Source organism: Mustela putorius, unplaced genomic scaffold (genome assembly GCF_011764305.1).
Source record: "Mustela putorius furo isolate JIRA1106 unplaced genomic scaffold, ASM1176430v1.1 tig00000407_pilon_pilon_pilon, whole genome shotgun sequence".
NCBI classification, from domain to species: domain Eukaryota; kingdom Metazoa; phylum Chordata; class Mammalia; order Carnivora; family Mustelidae; genus Mustela; species Mustela putorius.
Genome location: NW_025421373.1, coordinates 21,571,932 through 21,591,331, shown reverse-complemented (window position 1 = coordinate 21,591,331; position 19,400 = coordinate 21,571,932). Strand labels below are relative to the sequence as shown.

At 42.3% G+C, this 19,400-nt stretch overlaps 1 protein-coding gene across 3 annotated transcripts in view; it reads left to right on the top strand.

Moving 5' to 3' along the window:
• HTR4 (5-hydroxytryptamine receptor 4) overlaps positions 1 to 19,400 on the top strand; it is a 178,211-nt gene that overhangs the window by 101,574 nt on the left and 57,237 nt on the right. For 2 of the 3 annotated variants that reach the window (XM_045079553.1, XM_045079554.1), the window contains exons 5-6: positions 17,381 to 17,534; positions 18,428 to 18,469. In XM_045079553.1, the coding sequence (XP_044935488.1) occupies positions 17,381 to 17,534; positions 18,428 to 18,469 (196 nt within the window). The remainder of the gene's footprint in view (positions 1 to 17,380; positions 17,535 to 18,427; positions 18,470 to 19,400) is intronic. The other variant, XM_045079555.1, reaches the window with a different exon arrangement.

The window sequence follows — 19,400 nt, the reverse complement described above, 5'->3', positions numbered from 1 at the left end:
AAGACGGGAAGTGTTACAGGAACTTGGAGACGGCAAAGCTGGGGGGATTGTGGCACCTGGAGATAACCTTCAATTTGGGGCAAAAGCAAGAGGAAGAAAAGGAGCTGAATAGGGAGTGAAGAATTGGGAAGTGGGTGCATGAAGAATCATCTCCCTTATACAGAAAATTTACTCTGAGCAGTCCTGAGGGAAGGACTGAAGGTTCCCTAGGGAGATTTGGCTTCAGAGTTCCAGATTAACTGTCAGGATCTTTCGAAATCATGACATTTTCCCCGAGTAGGCGGGAGCCATCATGAAGCAGGATGGGCTGGTCGTTAAGAACCATCTGCTGTAGGACTGAAGAGATTGGGGTTCAAATCCCCGCTCTGCCAATGTTTGGCTCTAAGAACGGTGGTGAGTTATTAAGCTTTTCTGAGTCTCAGTTTTCTCATCTCTAAAAATGGGGGCAATAGCATCTATTTTACAGGATTACAGTTAGGATTAAGTGAGATAGTCCCCCGAAGGCATAGCACCGGCCTGGCTAGGCACCGTCGACAGTGCTAGTGGATATTAATTTCAGTTTCCTGCAACTGTCTGTGCACCTTATGATCCTTCTTATGGAACTTGGACCTCTTCAGGGAATAGCTGTTCCAGCAGATGCATCATCCAGGAATCAGGTAGTTATTCTTAATGTGGTCTTTCCTTATCCCCTGCATTTAAATAGTAAGACCTACTGATTTTCCTTCCTAAACAGATCCAACTCTGTTTCTCCCCGTCTTTATTATCCTAGTGCAAACTAATGTCATCTCTTGCGTAAGCCACCTCTGCAACCTCCTAATTGTTCTCCCCACATCTACTTTATCCTCCTCCTATCTGCTCACACCGTGTAAGAGTTGTAAGAGCCAGAGTCAACCATGCAACTCTGATCTTGTTGCTTCTTTGCCTGAAACCCTTCAATGGCTGTCATGAGACTGAGGATCAAGACCAGACTCCTTGGCCTGTAGGGTTTTGTGCCATCTGTCTCCTTCTCTGTCCTGAGCCTCACTTGATGCCCTTCACCGGTCTCACTCTCTGGGCTGCAAGCTGTCTTGGCCTCCTTTCCCTCTCCAGTGCTCTGTGCTCAGCCATCCCAGGACCTTAGCTCTGCCCTCGGCCTGGAAAGCTCCTTTGCCCCCTCCTTTCCTGCCTGTTTTTCAGATTTTAGCTCAATCCTTTCCTCCTTCCAGAAGCTGTCTCTGACCCCATCAAACCAGTTCTGCTTTGTAAAATTTAGTGCAATTGTGATTTAAATCGATTCTTTAAGTTTTTTGCATGTATACTTTTTTATTGAAGTATATTTAATATGCCATGTTATAGTACTTTCAGGTTTATGCACAATGCTTCAACCATTCTGTGTATTATATAATGCTCACCATGATAAGTGTAGTAGCCATCTGTCACCGTACAATGTTATTACAATCTTACTGACTATATTCCCTGTGCCGGAGTTTTCATCTCTGTGATTTATTCATTTCGTAACTGGAAGTTTGTACCCCTTATTCTTCTTTGTCTATGTCACCTATCTCTGCCCCCCACTTCTCCTCTGGCAACTCCCTATTTGTTCTCTGTATTTAAGAGTCTTAGGGGGTTTTGCTTTTTTTGTTTTGTTTTGTTTTCTTTTCTTTTCTTTCTTATATCCCACTCATATGTGGAATATCTTCCCTGAGGGGGGAAAGTGCTAGGATATGAAAAAGGACAGGGTCCCGCCCTCATGGAACTTTTCTTTTTCCCCCTTTTAATGGGGAAATTAACAATCGACTAGTAATTACATAAATACTGATTTAGGTATTTGGAAAACACTATTCAACAAATAGAGTATTCGGTACACTCTCTTTTTGAGGGGAGTCTCTTAAAAATCCTCTTTTTGTGCCACCATTAGTTCCAGTTCCTTCTCTGACAGTGGACATCAAAACCTCCAGTGCCATAAATAAGATGGAGTCAGATGGTTTCATTTGGTCCGTTTTCCTCAAGGAGCCTGGGAAATTTGCCAATTGTCTCTAGCATCTCTTGTCCCTACACCAATATTCTCATTGTGCTGCAAGGTCCACCCTGAACATGACAACACGACATCTTAGCCTGGAAGAGTAGTACACTTTTATTTATCATCTAACTTATGTTTGTTTGTTTTTTTAATTTATTTATTTGACAGACAGAGATCACAAGTAGGTAGAGAGGCAGGCAGAGAGAGAGGCTCCCCACGGAGCAGAGAGCCCAATGTGGGGCTCGATCCTAGGACCCTGGGATCATGACCCAAGCGGAAGGCAGAGGCTTTAACCCACTGAGCCACCCAAGTGCCCTAACTTCTTTTTTTCTGTGTTCCTTCCAGCTGACAGGGCTGGACTGGGCTGAGCCAGAGCACAGAGTGAGTGTGTTAGTGAGATGTGATTCCTGGCAAAATGTTTTGTCTTCCTCTCTGGAACTACCCTGAGTCTCTGGAGACAACTGATCTAGGTAGTGCTTCCCAGGCAAAAATGCTGACTGAGATTCTTAATTCTACTGGGATGGCAGACCTTTGGATCAAAGCAAGATGTAGGACTCCATTAATATTATAAAATGTTTTTTTTCCCAACTGCAGTGCTCTATCCACTGTGTTTCCTGGTGCTTTGAGAATTGAATCCTATTAATGAAAGTTTATTGCCTTGTTAAAAATCATTTCTGAAGCATAATTAAACTACATGCATCATATAGTATGGGTCATGGGAGACCAGAAAACTGCATTAAAAGCATTATAGTACAGTTGATTATTTTTAATCTGAGGTTCTGTGATGAATGAAAACCAAGTATTTGTCATAGAGTACTGGTTCTAATCCAGCCACTAAAAACCATGGGAAATAGGTATGAGTATTGACCTGGAAAGAGACCACTGGTGTATTATTTGGAAAAAACAAAAACAGAAACAAAAAACAACAAGTGTCAGATTTCAATGTTCAGAATAATTCCACTTCTGTAAAATAAATATAGAGATGTTTATATCTAGGTGTACAAGAGTGAGTGTGAGACAGGTAGAGACTGAAAGAAAGAGAGATTGATTATGAATGAAATTGCACGAAACCAATAACAAGAGTTATATGAGTGGGGGGCAGGGGGGGCAAGTTGAGAGTGGTCCTGGCCAGACTGGATAATCAGTTAGATTATCCAACTGATAATGGGTCGGGAGACATCACTCTTACTAACTTATAAAATACAAGTTTTCCCTTTGCTAGATGTTGATACTTCTTGAATGTAGGAGTATCCATAAGAGCCTTTGGCTGAAAGTGCTCCTTAGACAGCACAATCTCAAGTCACTGAGAACATTCTGACATTAGGCTAAGAGTTCCCTCTGAGGGCTGAGCAAGGCAGAGAGCACAGATATCTTCTGGTCAATGTGTCGCCTCTGCTTTCCCACAGGAGGCCCTGGATTCACCCCCGGTGGGAGCCCTCACCATCTCCTGGGGTCAGCACTCTCTACTTCCCTCTGACCCTCCCATCCATCTTCCTTGGTCATGCCCCAGGTCATGACCTTTCACCTGACCCCTTGCAGCAGCCTCTTTTCTAATCATCACAGTTTTAAACAAGCATGACAGTAATACCTGGGCATTGTTAAAAAAAAAAAAAATGCCATCAGTTTACAAGTAAGAACACAAAAAAGGTCTCCATTTTCCCTCTGCACTTCCACAGCTGAAAACCCCAGAGGTAACCACCGTAACTAGTAGCTCCCTTCTGTAACTAGTCTTTTTATATGCAAGAAGTAGACTTCAGTGAATGTATTTTTAGTTTACTCAAACGGATTTATATTTTAAATAAATCTTTGAAAAGGGCTTTCCCTGTATATATCCCAATGAATTTTCTGAATATAGCATTTTGACCGAATTGCTTCTCAAATGATATATTAGTAAGATCTTTTTCAGCAGCATGTGACAGAAAATAAATTGATTGGTTCGGTTAGCTAAAAAATCTGGTATCAGACATGGCTCTCAGTAGGGTTTGAACAATGCCACCTAGACTCGCGCTCTTTGTCTGTCTCTGTCACCCTCTTCTGCTTGTGTCTGCCTTTTCTTCTTTCTTCTGTCTCTTCCTTCTCATTCTGTCTGTCTCCCTCTCCTTCTCTGTACATTTCTCTGTGTTCTTGTCTTTCTATCTGTCCTCTCTATCCCTATGCTGTGTTCTTATTGGATTCAGTCTTCGACTGGGGTTAGAAAAATGAGTCTTAAACCATCCTTAACTCATGAGTCTGCAAGAGCAGAAACATAAATGCTCTTTCTTATGGAAGAACTTTGGCAGCCTTTGCTTGAGTCTCACTTGTCTTGACTAATCACCATGGTGGGACGGTACACCTGGTTGCTGGGCAGAGGTGAGGCGATGTGGCTGTCAGGTTTACCTGAAGTGTATGGCATGGGAGAACAGCAGTTCCCTCTGGAAGAAGGATGTGGGCAGACAAGAGTAGCAGACATCAGCTTCTGTTAAGCTGGTTGAGGGACATGCAGATATCTTTATGGAGCCTCAACAACATGGCAAAGGTTTGCTATTCCCACCTCTTCTTGTTTTAGGCCAAACATCCCTAGATCCTTCCACTGGCCTCGTAGGCAAACTTTTTAGACTTTTAACCATTTTGATCCCCTTTCCCTCTTCAGTGCTGTACTTTGTCCTGTGTTTGACATCAAATGCGACCCTCCTTTAAAATGTCTCACTTCACCCAGTGAACTATTCCCTGCAGCAAGGGATCTTGCAAGATCTCCTCATTGATACCGAATTGCCACCCTTTCCCTTGGCAGCCCAAGAACTTGATGACTTTTATCCGCAAAAACTCTTCCAACCATTTCTTAGTCACAGGTTTTCTTTTAAAACAGGTTTACTTGTTAAACATATGATTCTGACTCAAAGATTGCATATTTCATCCTGTGCTAGAGAGAAACATGTCCACACGTCTTCAGGCTCTCCCGGTAGCACCGCTCAGTTTTATAACATGTACGTGAAAAGTGGCTGTCATTGTGAACTTGTGTCACACAGTGACATTTGTTTTCCCAATGAGATTGAAATGTGCTTCTGTAAGGAAAGCGTATTATGTTTCCCCTTCTCATATACTCTCTGAGGCCTGGTTCATGCTTTTGTACATAATAGTAATATTTGTTGAGTGAATCTCATGCTAGAGGATATGAACTCTTATTTTTATATTCATTTCATCAAATATGCTTTGAGCAGTAGCTAATTGCTAGGAGCTGAGCAGAGCAGTGCAGTGGTGAAAGCTCTGAATCACAGAGCTTTTAGTCTGGAGGGGAATACTGGTAGTCAATAGGGAATTATGGTAAAATGGTGGCCCTAGAAATCAAAGAGAACTTGGTCTCCAAAGCAGCGGAAGCTCTGGGAGGAAGTAACAGTGAGGCTGGGATCTGTTTAATATGCACGTTATATTTTACATATATATTTTTATATTTACATGTCATATATTTACATAGGTAAAGGGAAGAAGAGGAGGCATGGGGAAAGAAGGTTCCAGAAAACAGCATGTGCAAAGTCTCAGAGGTTTCTCAGTGACATCTTATCAACTCTAGGCTAAATTCTTACCTTGTCTTTCAGTGCTTTTCCCAACATGTCCTCAGTCTGTTTTTCCTACCTCAGCTCCCACCCACGAGTGATCTATTATCGTATCCTGAGTATATGCTTCTTCATAGCCCCGTGTTGCTGCCTGTGTCTTGCATTCCTTTTCTTTCCTGATGAACTCTTACCTTTCACTATTCAGGCAAAATATGTCACCTTCTCTACCAACTGGCCAGGCTTCATTCCTAAAGATTTGTTGTTTCTTCCTCTGAGTGCCCACAGAATATTAAATATCAATTATCATTTATCTTAATCATTGGTTTAGGTCCTTCTCAGCCTACACTAGAAGCTCCTTGAGAGTCACCCTCCAGTTCACCTGTCCTGTGCTCTTCTGATCAGTCCCCAGTAGGTGCTCCAGGCACATTTAGCTGATTCTCTGAGATGTGATTTGTGGTTGCTTGGGCAGACTTCAATGTTCATTTTTCTGCCCTTCTAGAATGTGCAATGTAGCAAATGGTTAAGGACGAGGCCTGGGATGTTGACAGCCTGGATTCAATCCCAGCTTGAGCAGTTATCAGTTGTCTCATCTTGAGAAGTTACCTAAATTTTCTAGGTTTTAATCTACTCAGCTGTAACATTATACTAATAATAGTACCTTCTCTTTGGAGTTTATGAAGAATGAATAGCGGAATGCATGCAGAGAACATAAATCAGTACATGGTACGTAGTAAGGATTCAGTAAATGTTAGCCACACTGTCATTCCATTATTGTTTTTTTTTTTTTCAAATGAAAATTTCTACTGGTTGTTGGGGTGCCTTCCCAGACACTGGTAGCTGCCTTTTCCTTTGTGTTGAATGACTGAGAGTCCTTCAAGGTTTGCCCCTCAACCAGCCAGCACTGGGCCTCTCCCCATTTCCTTTGGAGAGCTCACCCATTCAATGGCCTCACCAGTACCTCTACTGTCATCTCTCCTGCAGTTGTGTCCCATGCTGGACTCTGGGGTCCCATCTCTGCCTGTCTCTTTAGCCTCTTGCCTTAAGTTTCTGTCTGTCTTCTTAATTCCAATGTGCCCAAAGTGGAAATTTCCATCATAAACTAATACCCTTTTCTACTTTGTACATCAAAGGTGCATCTATTAGTCATCTTTTAGTCATTTAAATGCAATTCTTTGAAATCATCATTGACTTACCTACCATGACCACTGGATGCCAAATCGTAGATGTATTTTCATAAATATCTTTCCAATCCATCTTCTTCTTCCTCACTCCTTTCCCCCCTCCCATTGCTTGGTTGTTGCAATAGGCTTTTAGTTATTATTCCTGTATATTATCTTATTTGTCAGGAGTATCTTTAAGTTATTTAAATATATTTCTTTTTTTTCCATGGGTCCTCAGCTCAAAAAGCATATAGAGTGCCACATAATCTCCTTCCTCTTCCTAAATAGGCTTGCTTTGATATCAACTTGCCCATTTCTTTTTACCAGCATTACCAGAGCATGGACTTTGGTGGAAATGGGTGTAAGTCCCAGTTTTACTGTATCCTGGCCGTATGATATTAGTTGAATGGATTGAACTCTCTGGGGCTCAGTTGCCTCATATTGAAAATGTGGATAAGGGGTGCCTGGGTGGCTCTTGATTTTGGCCCAGGTCATGATCTCAGGGTCATGTTATTGAGCCCGCAGCAGGCTCTGTGCTAAACATGAAGCCTGCTTAAGACTTTCTCTCCCTCTGCCTCTCCCCCACACCCAGAGTGGCTATAGGAATTAGATACAGTATAGAATACACCTCTGGCTGCATAGTGTGCCCTCAGTGAGTGCATGGCACCTCTGTTAGGAATAGTGGTCATTGTAGCAGAGAGAAGAAACAGACAATTATGGTACAACTGGAGAGCAGCTGTGTTGCAGGCATAGACAAAGAACTATGAAAACCCAGACCGGAGATGGGGAACCAATTACAGATCTCTAACAGAAGGAATTCTCTCCTGTTGTTTTTTTTTTGGGGGGGTGGTGCAGAAAGAACTTTCTAGGTGATAGGACTCTTGAGCTGAGTCTGGAAGGGTGGATGGGGCAGTCATCCAGTGCCTGGTGCCAGACTCTCCTAAATTCAATCCACACATGTCCTAAACTTAGGATACCTTGGAAACCTTCATGTGTGTTCAGTAAGCCCTGCCAGGATGTTTTCAGATGGCAGTTTTGGCAGATTATTCCTTTATCTTTAGTCTATAATAGCTCAAGAAGACCCCCTCTTAGATAGCTGATACTCCCCTTCTTGCAAGTTTTCTGATCTTGAAGGCACAGAAGAATATTTAACAGAGAAGAGAACAGTAAACATTAGATCTACAAATTGCACAGGGGTTATGGCTCCTGCAGAGGCCCACTCTGATGCCCTTCAGGTCTCTGATGGAAAGGCTTCTCTCCCTGTCTCACCAGCCCCCAGTTTTTTCTTCCTGGAATGCAAGTTCTCACTCTGCTCTTGGGTACATTCTCAGTTCCCCTTTATGTCCTTGGCTCCTGATGAATATCCCTGATGGGGTCTTTCTTCATTGATCCTCTAGGTGACTGACCACTTGCCAAGCTCCTTGGGGAACATAAGGAAAGCCCTTTAGCTTTTGTTTTTGGTTTTGGTTTTGTTTTTTTTTGTTTTTTTTTTAAAGCTTCTTCTGCTTCTCCATCTCTTTCAAAGGGGAACCAGAGCAACTGGAATATTACAAAACCAGTTACTACAACCAGAAAGATAAATCTCTTTATCTAGAACTCTGCCACAAAATGTTTGGCTAGATCACCTACTGGAGGGAGCACTGCTATGCAGCCACATTTAACTGAACACCACAATTAAACCAGACTATATATTACTTGTTTCCTTGTTGTGTTTATCTATATAACATCTGCCCCCAAATTTAATGGCCTGAACAACAATGTATTATTATTAGATCTCACAATTCTGTGCACCAGGAATTTGGGCTTGGCTTAAGTCTCTTGGTGGTCTTTAGCTGGAGACTGAACTAGCCTAGGAGGGTCCAAGGCAATTTATCACATGCATAGCACTTTGGTGAGGTCATCTGGAAAGCTGGGCTCAGCTGGGCCCCTCTCCCTGTCCACAGGGTTCCAGGTCTCTATACATGATCTCATGTTAAATCATGTAGGAAATCTAACAGGCCTTTTTTTTTTTTTTTTTTTTTTTTTTTTTTTTTTTAAGAGTCTCTGAGAAACCAAGAGCCCTCTTAAAAATTAGTCTCAGGACTGGCATACAATACTTTTCATGAACTCTTGGTTGCAGCAGTCACAAGACAGCCCAGATCCAAGGGAAGGGACGGACTCTCCACTTGGGGATGGGAAGGGTCAAAGTATTTGTGGCCATCCAACACAATTACATCCTCTTACAAAAACTAAGTTGTAATTAATCCCCTTTTACATATAAGACACCAAGTGATTTGTCAAATGTTGGAAGGAATAGCCATGAAAGAGTTGGGATTACAACTGTTTTTCTTGCTAAAGGCAAAAATGCCCCTGTAACTGATAAATTTACTGATTCAGTGGAGCTCTCTATTCCCTTAGTCCAAAGTCCTAAAGACCACTAGCTTGCACTTTATGAGTTGGGAACTGTTGGGGGTAAGTTGTGGTGAAAGATTTGTCTTCCTGATCCCATTGTGATACTTGGGTCTCAGCAGCCAGGTGCTACTTTGTCTCTTCTCTCATGCACTCGATACTTCTCTCTTTAGTTGACCTTGATTAGACATTTGGTCTCAGTGACCGTCTAGGATGTTGCCTTCGATCCTTTCAGGTAGGAGAACTGGGCCTGGATTAAGTCCATAAGAAGATACTACATATAATCAAATTCATTGCTTATAACCAATATGATCTCAATCCTTCCATTCACTTTTAGGGACCAACGCATTCACTATTTTGTTTCTTATAATTGACTGCCAGAAGAGATGTTGAACCAAGTGACTTCCATATTATTTGTTAAATAATTTAGAGCCCCTGATTCCAAAATGCACTTGAATCTATTTGAATTCATATATATTTGTGTGTATATCTATATATACTCTCTGATCTTTTACTTATTTATGTATATGTATATACACACACACATATACGTATATATACTTATATGCTTAGATATTAGATATATACATAAAAGATCAGAAGGAATAGAGGTAAAAATAATAACTATTATTTATTAATATTTATGTGCCAGGAACTTTCTATTTTAAAACATTTTGTCATCAATTCTCACCGTCAAACAAGGAGGTGGACACAGTTATTCCCCCATTACATGTGAGGAAGCTAGATCGTGGAGAGGTCATATAACTGATCCTGAGACCACAGAGCTAATAAATGGTTAAGGCAGGGAGACTTGATACCCAGATCAAGACATAGAGTTGACTGCTCAAATCTCCTCTAATTCTGAGAATCTAAGGTTCCAAGTTACTCTCCTTGCTCCTTCTGCTTTCCCTGTGGTTGGATGGCAGGAAGTGAGGAGGAAGAATTTTCCTTAATTGCAGGACGAGTGGGGAAGAGATTAGCATGGAGCTTAAAATACATGACTGTCTTCTAAGAGTTGTCAAAGTAAATTGTGTCCCCAGAGACATTTAAAAGCAATTTGAGCACACATTTACACATGGCTGCAGTTGGGGGAAGCGGTGGCTGGTGTATCAAAGGGGATTTTAATGGAGTTCTATAAGCAATAGTTTGAAATGCTTTTGCATAAGACATTTCTTTGCAAAAACTCATGCCACGTCTTAGTTAATCCGGGCCATCTGGAACCTCACTTGTCACTTAAACATTCATTTAACCGCTTTGTAAAAGTATTCTAATTAAAGAAGAATGGGACTTGTCCAGAGGAAGTCTAGAGAACAGATATTGCAGATAAATCTATCCCTAAGATGAGACAAAACTGCTTTCCCTGATGAGCACTGCCCACCTAGCCTGTCAACCAACAGTCCTTCCTCCTGAATTTATTGTAACTCAGCTTCTTTAGTGGAGCACGCAGCAATGTTGATTACAGTGGACATTTTCCAGTTCAAAAAACTTTTGGTGACTCATCCTGGCATAGCAAAAACTTTTGAGACAGTGGTTCTCAGGGTCCCCAGACCACCAGCAGCGGTGTCGCCCAGGAACATAACAGAAATGCGAATTCTTGGGCCTGGTTCCAGATCTTCCAGCAACCTGTTTCAGCAAAGCCTCTAGGCGATTCTGTTGCATGCTGCAGTCTGAGAACCACTGCCTTTCAGCCGGCCTTTTTAGATGTATTTTTTTCTATGTCCTTACAAACACTCTGTGGTCCAGCTAACTTGTATTCTTTTTACGTTTATATGGCTATGTGGAGACATGGATATAGATTTATGGTTTTATTTTATATATTTATATATGATAAAATATATATGTAATAAATATATAGTTATTTATATATTTAATATATAATATAAATTTATGTACTATATATAAATTATATATTTTTGATATATATAAATTTTTACATAAATTTTATATACACATATATATATATATAAAATTTCTGTCTTCAGGCCTTTGTCCAGACTGTTTATAGTACATGGATCACACTTTCTTCTCTACCATCCTGACCCAGGCTCTGGTGTCCACTTTAAGAGACATTTGTTGGAGAAACCTTCCCATCCCTCTACCAAATATGGCCCTTACATCCCAAAAACTTGGTCCCACATTGTAATGGAATTAATTTTAAATGGTAGTGGCTACGGGTTTATTATGTATTCAACCCATTCTGTGAACACCCCCTCTATTGAGCATTGTACGAGGCATTGGGGATATAGTGGTAAATGAAGCAAACATTTCTGGATCTTATAAATCAGGTAAGGTGGACTTTTCTCACCCCCTGTCATAGATCATAGCTCTTTGAGGGAGTGCGGGTGTCTTGTACCGCCAGGTGTCCCCCAGGCTGTATTAAGTTATGGTGAGCAGGGCAGAAGACAACGTACTAGGCTTCTCTGGTCTGCAGAGGATGCATGGGAGTCTTGTGCGCTCATTGGTAGTGGCACACTGTAGCGTGTGCCGAGCAAACGGAGGCCATACTATTGGGGCACCTCACTCCTTCTAAACCAGGCTTTCTTAACCTCACCACTGTGGATGTTGTAAATTAAGTGATTGTTTTTTGTGGAGTGAGGGACAGTCTTATCCATCGTGAGACATGTAGCACCTCTGACTTCTACCCACTGGTGACAATAGTATCACCCTTCCCAGTTGTGACAACGACAGATGTCACTAGACCTTGCCAAGTACCCCTTGGTGAGCCAAACCAACCTGAGTTGAATCCAACTGGGTGTATGTTTCCTACAGGAAGTAAAACTTCAGAAAAATATAAAAACTCTCCTTCGATGTCTGTAGGAGCATTATGCAGAAAAAGAATTCGAGATAGAAATGTACAATTGAGCCAGAGGGTGAAGCTGGAGGTTAAAGAGAATCAGTTGTGGAAGGAACTTTCTTAACTTCAGGACAGTCTTAAGTTTAGAAAGTAGCGCAGTGGGCTATGGTGAGTTCCCCGTCCCTGGGAATCCAGGTCTGGATACAATTCGTTTTAGAGAAGATTTGGGGATTTCAGGATTTTGAGGATCCTACAGGTTCTGAGATTCAGCGATTCTGATTGTTTCTAAAGTAGCTTTTAAAAAATAGAATCATCCCTTGGGGACTTTGGGAAGGGGGCAGAGTGAAGTAATAATGATGAAATTGATGTCCTGGCCTTTGAGTCAAACTGCCTGGACTAGATCCCAGCTCAGCGCTCACCTTGGGCACATTCTGAGCCTTCTGTGTGTTTGTTTCCTCATCTACAAAACCGGTGCCTTCATAGTTCCTGTCTCAGGAGCCACTGTGGGGATTAAATGAGATAATCCAGGGAGAGCCCTCGGTAAGTAAACTCAGCCAGTGCGCTTTGCCTGATGTCCAGAGAGATTGCAAATCTAGCTACTTCTGCCTAGTGGTGGTGTTATGTGTGTTTTGGAGCAGTTCATGAAAGGATAAATAGTTTTGTTATTCGCAGAGGTAATATAATTCAAATATAGAAATGAAAAAAACAGCCACGACAGGTAGCCAGTCTGATTTCTTTGTCTGGTTCCTGAACTGTAAACAAAGGTTAGAATTTTTAAGGAAACTCCATTAGTCAATTAACACTCGGGCTCAATTTTTATTAATCATTTTATTCAGTGATGTTTATTTTCACTTACTTAATTTAGATTCTTGAATGCAGACTTCAAGAGAATGTTTATTTTTCTCAATTCATTGCTAGAAAGCAAAGATTAGAAAGTTATCAAGAAAGATAGGATATGACGTGGCTTACTTAGGGCAGCTGCCTCACGCGTGCCGAAGCCTTGGTAAGAATCTTGAACCCATCAGTCACGTGGCTGCTATGATCGGAGTTCCAAATAAAAGCCTCATATTTTCTACTCCGTGTTACTTAAAAATCAAAGTATGTCTGTCATTAGACAGCATCGGGCTGGATATGATAGAGGGGAAGATTCAAGTCAAAGAGATACTAAGACACAGTTTGGTATTTTTCCTTTTCATCCTTCCCTACCCCTTCCAACTTAGCCAATCCAATTCAAATAACATAAATAACATAAAATTATTTTTTTCCTTTTACTGATTGCTGATTTTCAAAGTAGGAAATAAAGGACTTTTCCTAGGCTTACCCAACCACCCCACAGCATGCGAAAATAACTTTCTACAATTGTCTGTGCAAGAGGCCAAGGATGCCTCCCCCTTAGCCCCTGTGGAACGAGCTGTCCAAGTAACCTTCTTTCAGGCATCCATTATCCAGCATACTTACTGCTTAGGTCAAAAAGGGAAAAGACTGGTGAAATGTGTATAACATCCATGGCATTCCCACTTGAGGTTGAACTTCAAAGGGAAATCTGCCATCACTATTTACTTCTCCATGGCAGGAGCTCCTAGTAACCTCAGGTAATGCAAATAAAGTGAGAACACTGGATGAGCAGACCATGGAGAGATCATTAAAAAAAAAAAAAAATTAAATCTGGGGCGCCTGGGTGGCTCAGTGGGTTAAAGCCTCTGCCTTTGGCTCAGGTCATGATCTCAGGGTCCTGGGATTGAGCCCCGCATCGGGCTCTCTGCTGGGCAGGGAGCCTGCTTCCTCCTTTCTCTCTGCCTGCCTCTCTGCTTACTTGTGATCTGTGTCTGCCAAAGAAATAAATAAAATCTTTAAAAAAAATTAAATCTAACTATTGTTATTGAGGTATAGTTGACATATGATATTATATTACTTAGATGTACAACACAGTGATTTGACACTTACGTACTTTATGAATGATCACCACAATAAGTCTAGTTGCCATTGGTCTCCATACATGTTATTGCAATGTTATTGACCATATTCACTATGCTGTACTTTACATCCCCATGACTTATTTTTTTTACATTTGGAAGTTGGTCTCCTTTGATCGTCACCTATTTTGCCCATCCTCCCCCACCCCGACTATGAACACAAGGAGATTTTATTGTGCACAAGATAGATATTCATCATGCCGTGGGAATGAGGCGATCACTCTGGCCAAGAAAGACTTTCACAAAAATGTTCTGAGTGCTAATATGACTGTCTATTCTAAAGTCTTCTTCTGTACATTCTGTTGTCTTCCCAACATGACCCTCTAAATATCTATATCCACATAAGGAAGTTTAAAGTCTCTTTGCAGCTAAGATGTCCTGCTTCCTCAAACTGACCTTTTGTCCCATAACATACTTAACTTTGCCTTGTCTTCTGCACTTTTGCATTTCTGTAACAATGGAGACCCAACCAAAATCCTTGAAATCTTGTCTTCATTTAACTTTTGTTCCAAGCCTCAAAAATCATAAATCATACAGCAAAAATAGGGCAACATCTGTTCTTCGCTTAGCCCTTGATTGCTTCCTTTGGGATGGTAGATGAAGAGATGTTATAACTTTGAGCTATGATCTGAAACTACATTGAATCAAACAAAGATAATCTTACCTAGAACAAAGTATCTATGAAGGACATGTCTGACATTCAAAATCATTTTTATGGAGGCAGAAAATTTTGCTGGGAAGAGACTAACTTAAGCCAACTTTGTTAGTTATCTGGAGTTGTCATAATGAGTACCACAAGCTAGGTGGTTGGAACAGGAAATGTGTTGTCTCACAGTTCTGGAAGCTAGAAGTCTGAGATCAAGGTGTCAACAGAGTCATGCTCCCCCTGAAACCTGTAGAGGAAGGATTTTTTCCTTGGCTCTTCTTAGCTTTTGGTGGTTTGCTGACAGTCTTTGGTGTTCCTTGGCCTGCAGAGGCATCATTCCAATCCTCCATCTCTGAGTATATCTGAATCTGTGTCCAGATTTCCTTTTTTCTAAGGACGTCAGCCATATGGGATCAAGGCCTACACTAATGTCTTTATTTTTACTGTATTACCTCTGTGAAGACTCTGTGTACAAATAAGGTCATATTCCAAGGGACTGTGGGTTAGAACTTCAACATATCTGTTAGGGAAGGGAGACAGGACACAACTCAATCTGGGATACCAGCTTAAGCAAAAAAAAAAAAAGGAATTTATTGGAAAGATATTTGATGACTTACTTAATTGAAAGAAGAGCTAAAGCAAGAAGACCTAAAAAGGCAAGAGCATGGTTGCCCGATCACCCAAGGAGCAGGACCTACTTCCAACCCCACTAGGAAGCTGCTGTATCAAGCGGCCTCCACTGACTTTCCCATCTTTGCATCACTCCACATGGCATTCAGAATCCCAGGAGAAAGTCTGATTGGGTCACTACGTGGCCAGAAAAATTGGGAGCGCCATCATTTGCTCTCCCAACTACATGAAAACAACAGAGAAGAGATAATTCCCAAAGGCTTTGGATTGCTATTACCAAAATAAAGGAGGTATCTAGACTCTCCAGCAGGAAATGAGGAAGGGAGCACAATTTGGGAAAAAATATTTTCATGTAGTCCAAATTCATGATAAATTCTATGTTCATAATAAATCCTTGATGATTATTAATATGGCCATTCAGAAGAGTTTGTCAATCTGATATGATTTGCCTTTCCTGTAAGTCAAGATCATGGAGGGAATTCCAGCTACTCTGGATTCTTTTACTACATTGTCTTTAGTTATGTTCTGCTACCATGTCAGGTTTATAGATAGAGAAAATGAGTTCCCAAGTGAGTCTTTCTCCCAATCTTTGGTCCCTTGTTCCCTGTACTCTGGTCCAGGTCAGGACACCTGCTGTGTTGCTGGCCACAGGAAGCCTCCAGTCACGTTATGGTCGGCTGCTCCCTGATGCCTTCAAGGGAAGGGTATAATTCACCCCTCTCCACTTCAGAGGCACCCTCTTCTCATGTTCTGGCACGGAGGGGACTCTCTTTCTTATTCCACCCTCTTTCCCAAGTCATCCCACCACCACCTCTTCAAAGAATATAGCCATTGTTATGTTAGTTAAGCTTTGAATTAAGAAAAAAGAAGAGGTGGGAAAAATTAAAGCCAGTTGCATAAAATGAGGGATATAAGGGGGTGTCTCATCATTAAATGGTATAAATCTTAAAGAATAGACTTATCCTCCAAGCTTTCTGTTTGCACTTATTCTTTGAAACTTCCAAAGAACAAAGATCTGATAGACCTACTGGAGTATTTTGCCTGTTGTTAAATTCCCTGAATGGCCTGGGTATGAAGGTGGTGATCTCCAAGACTGGAATAACATGCAGGGAGCAGTCTGAGAGTTAGAGACCACATCACTGAGTGGAGCAGGTTACATCTCTCTCTGGAGGAAAGAAGGAAGCTAGTACACTGGCAGAGCAGGGACTGGTAAGCAGTTTGTCCCATGAAGGAGAGCACATCCCAATAAATGAGGGTGAGGTGGTCTCTACTAGTAGGTAGGGCATGATGAAGCAGGGAGTATTTGAAATTTTACATTCTTGGCATCAGAGAAACAATTAAATGGCCTAGTCGCGAAGTATTGCGTGTCATTTCTGTTCATACCTCCTTGGCCAGACAAATCATTTGGCCCCATCCAACTACAAGGAGGTCAGAAGCACATGTGCCCAGAAGGGGGAGTTGGATATATTTAGCAAACAGCAGCATTGACTTCTACTTGTCAAAATGCAGACTCCCTCCCCAACAGACTTGGATTCAGGAGATCCTTGGAATCTGCATTTTAAATGGGCCTCCTCAAGTGAATCTGATGCAAGGGAGAAGAGTGGAGTCTCTGGAACACTGACTTAGAACTTCACCTCAGGATAGCCAGGTGATCAAGAGGATGGAAGCAAATCTGATATCCAGTTCTTAGTGCTCAGATGTAGGGGCAAGCCTGGGAGACTTCATCTTGTTATCAAAGGGGGCCACCGATGCCTGGACACTGCGGTCCAGAGGGCTAGACAGAAGATCCTAAAGTCCCCAGGCATGGAGGTAAGTGTTGGAGCCGCGCCTGAGACAAAGCAGGCCCTCAGGTGTGTATCAAGCGTCTCAGTGACAGGGAGAGGAAGAGGGCTGTGGGGCCAACTCCAGCAGTGACTCTCAGCCATGATCTAAGGTTGATACTTGTGTCCACAGAAGTCATGGGCAATATCACATCCCATTATGTAATTGCTTCTTTCTTACCTCTGTCCTTTACTGGCATCGTTTTCCCTTCCTCTACGACCCTCTCTCTCTGCCTTCTCCCCATTATTTTCTCTTCTTTTCCTTCCTTATTTTTCTTCTTAGTTCCCCTTCCAACTTTCCTCTTTCCAGCATTTCCTCTTCGTACACCCCTCTCCTCTCTGCTCCTTCTCCACTCTTCTTTCTCCCGAATCATTCTTTCCTCCTTCTCCCTCTCATTCCTCCTTTCCCAGGGTACCCACGCCTTCTGTTCTCTCTCCAGGTATTATGCCATCTGCTGCCAGCCTCTGGTCTATAGGAACAAGATGACCCCTCTGCGCATCGCATTAATGCTGGGAGGCTGCTGGGTCATCCCTATGTTTATCTCTTTTCTCCCTATAATGCAAGGCTGGAATAATATTGGCATCATTGATCTGGTGAGTACCTGTGCAGACCCTGCTAGTTTCCTCTCTTGATGAACTTTATTTTCTTGGAATTCTAAATAAACAAACAATATCAGGTTGGGTGGATAGTCTAAGAAAGATTCTGATAGTGGTCTGAGTGATAACGGTAACAGCCAATAAATGCAAGCTAATATTTTGGAATGTTTGCTGTATGCCAGAACGTATGCTCAGACTCTACATAGGATCCTGATAGCATCCTTCTCTCATCTCATCCAGATGAGGAAGGTCAGGCTCAAAAAGTTGAAGTGACATGCCCAGTAAATAGCGGAACAGGTACTCAAAGCTTAGCATTCAGACTACAGAGCCCGAGGCATGTGTGGTGCCCCGAGAGGCCTTCAGCCCATTTCATGGCTTCCGGTGATCTGCAGAAAACATGCCACATGGGTAGAGGCTTCCAGAGAATGGAGCCTTCCAGAGGCTTCTGGGCCAGGAGTGAAGAGAACTGGATCTTGAGCCCAGCTCTGTCCCTGACCCTGAAGGACTGCAATGAGAAGGTGCACTGGTTTTTAGTGGAGGAGCGTGTCTTGCAGGGGTGCAGGAGAGCAGCACGGCATGTGTGTGCCAGTCATTTGCCAGCCCCTGTCCAGATGATCTTCAAGAGTCTTCCAGCTCTGACACACGGTGCTGATAGTGCCAAACTTGCAGTGAAGATCCAGAGTTACCATGGGGTTCACTGGCAGTGATAGATCCCTAAGGAAGTTGTTAAGCAGTCACTTTTCAGGGGAGACCATGTTGAGGTAGGAAGGGGATTGGAGATGACAGATTGAGAGCAGGCTTCCATCCAACAATCCTAGTGAGAGTAGGAGCTGCTTGTTCTTCTCTCCACCACATTCCCAGCCCCTAATCTTGCCTTGTTCTTTGTCCAGGAGAGGATATCCAAGCCAAGGCTGGGCCAGGATTTGCATGTGGTATGTCAGAACAAGAGTTCCTTGGGCTTCTGAAAGAAATGCTGGGGACAAACGAGTGGAGACGTAAAAGGGGATTCATACCAGGGAGACTGTATGGATATGTTCTTGAGTCCTATCCTTCTTCTTTCAAACTTCCAGTTTCACCATTTTCAAGGGAGATGACATTCAAGTTTCCAATGACCAGTAGAGTAATAATTATGGCCGGCCAATGTTGAACACTTACTGTTGGCCGAGTCCATGTTCACTTAATCATCACTTCTGTAACCCTCACTCGGGCCTCACAACCATGCCATGAGGTTGATCCTATCATTGTCCTCAGGAAAGGAGCATCGGAGAGGTTAAGTTATGAGCTGAAGCCAGATTGGCAGGGAGTGGTCGTGACTCTAGCTACTGCACTCCAGAGTCGAGGCTCTTAATCCCTGTGCTAGACTTACTCCCTAATGAAGAAGGCATTTAGAAGCATAAGCTTTTTGTGCATCAGAACTTTCAAAAAGAGTACAACTCTCTTACCTTTGGATATAGAATTTCTAAGGGAAATCATTTTAGAGAATTGCTGTCCATTTTGAGGGTGAGATAGAGGCATCCCCAATTCACTTCATGCAGCTGGGGAATGGGGCATCTGCTTGCTCTGAACATGCCTAGTATTTGCTCCATGACGCTGTGATTGCGTTGCCTATCTTTCCACTCACCTGCACACTGAACTGGCCTAGAGAGAAGCTAGCATAACCCATACGTTCACAATACTGATATAGCTGCTTCTCACCATTCGCAGTAAGTGGGTTCTATAAAGTTGCCACAAGTCCCAAATTAGCAAATACTGACTCTGCTCCTTGGAGAAATACAGGGTTAGTTTCCTACAGGTTCTGGTCATAATATCTTCATCGACTAGTCAATACATAATATATGCTGCTTAGCAGAGAGGCCCACGAGA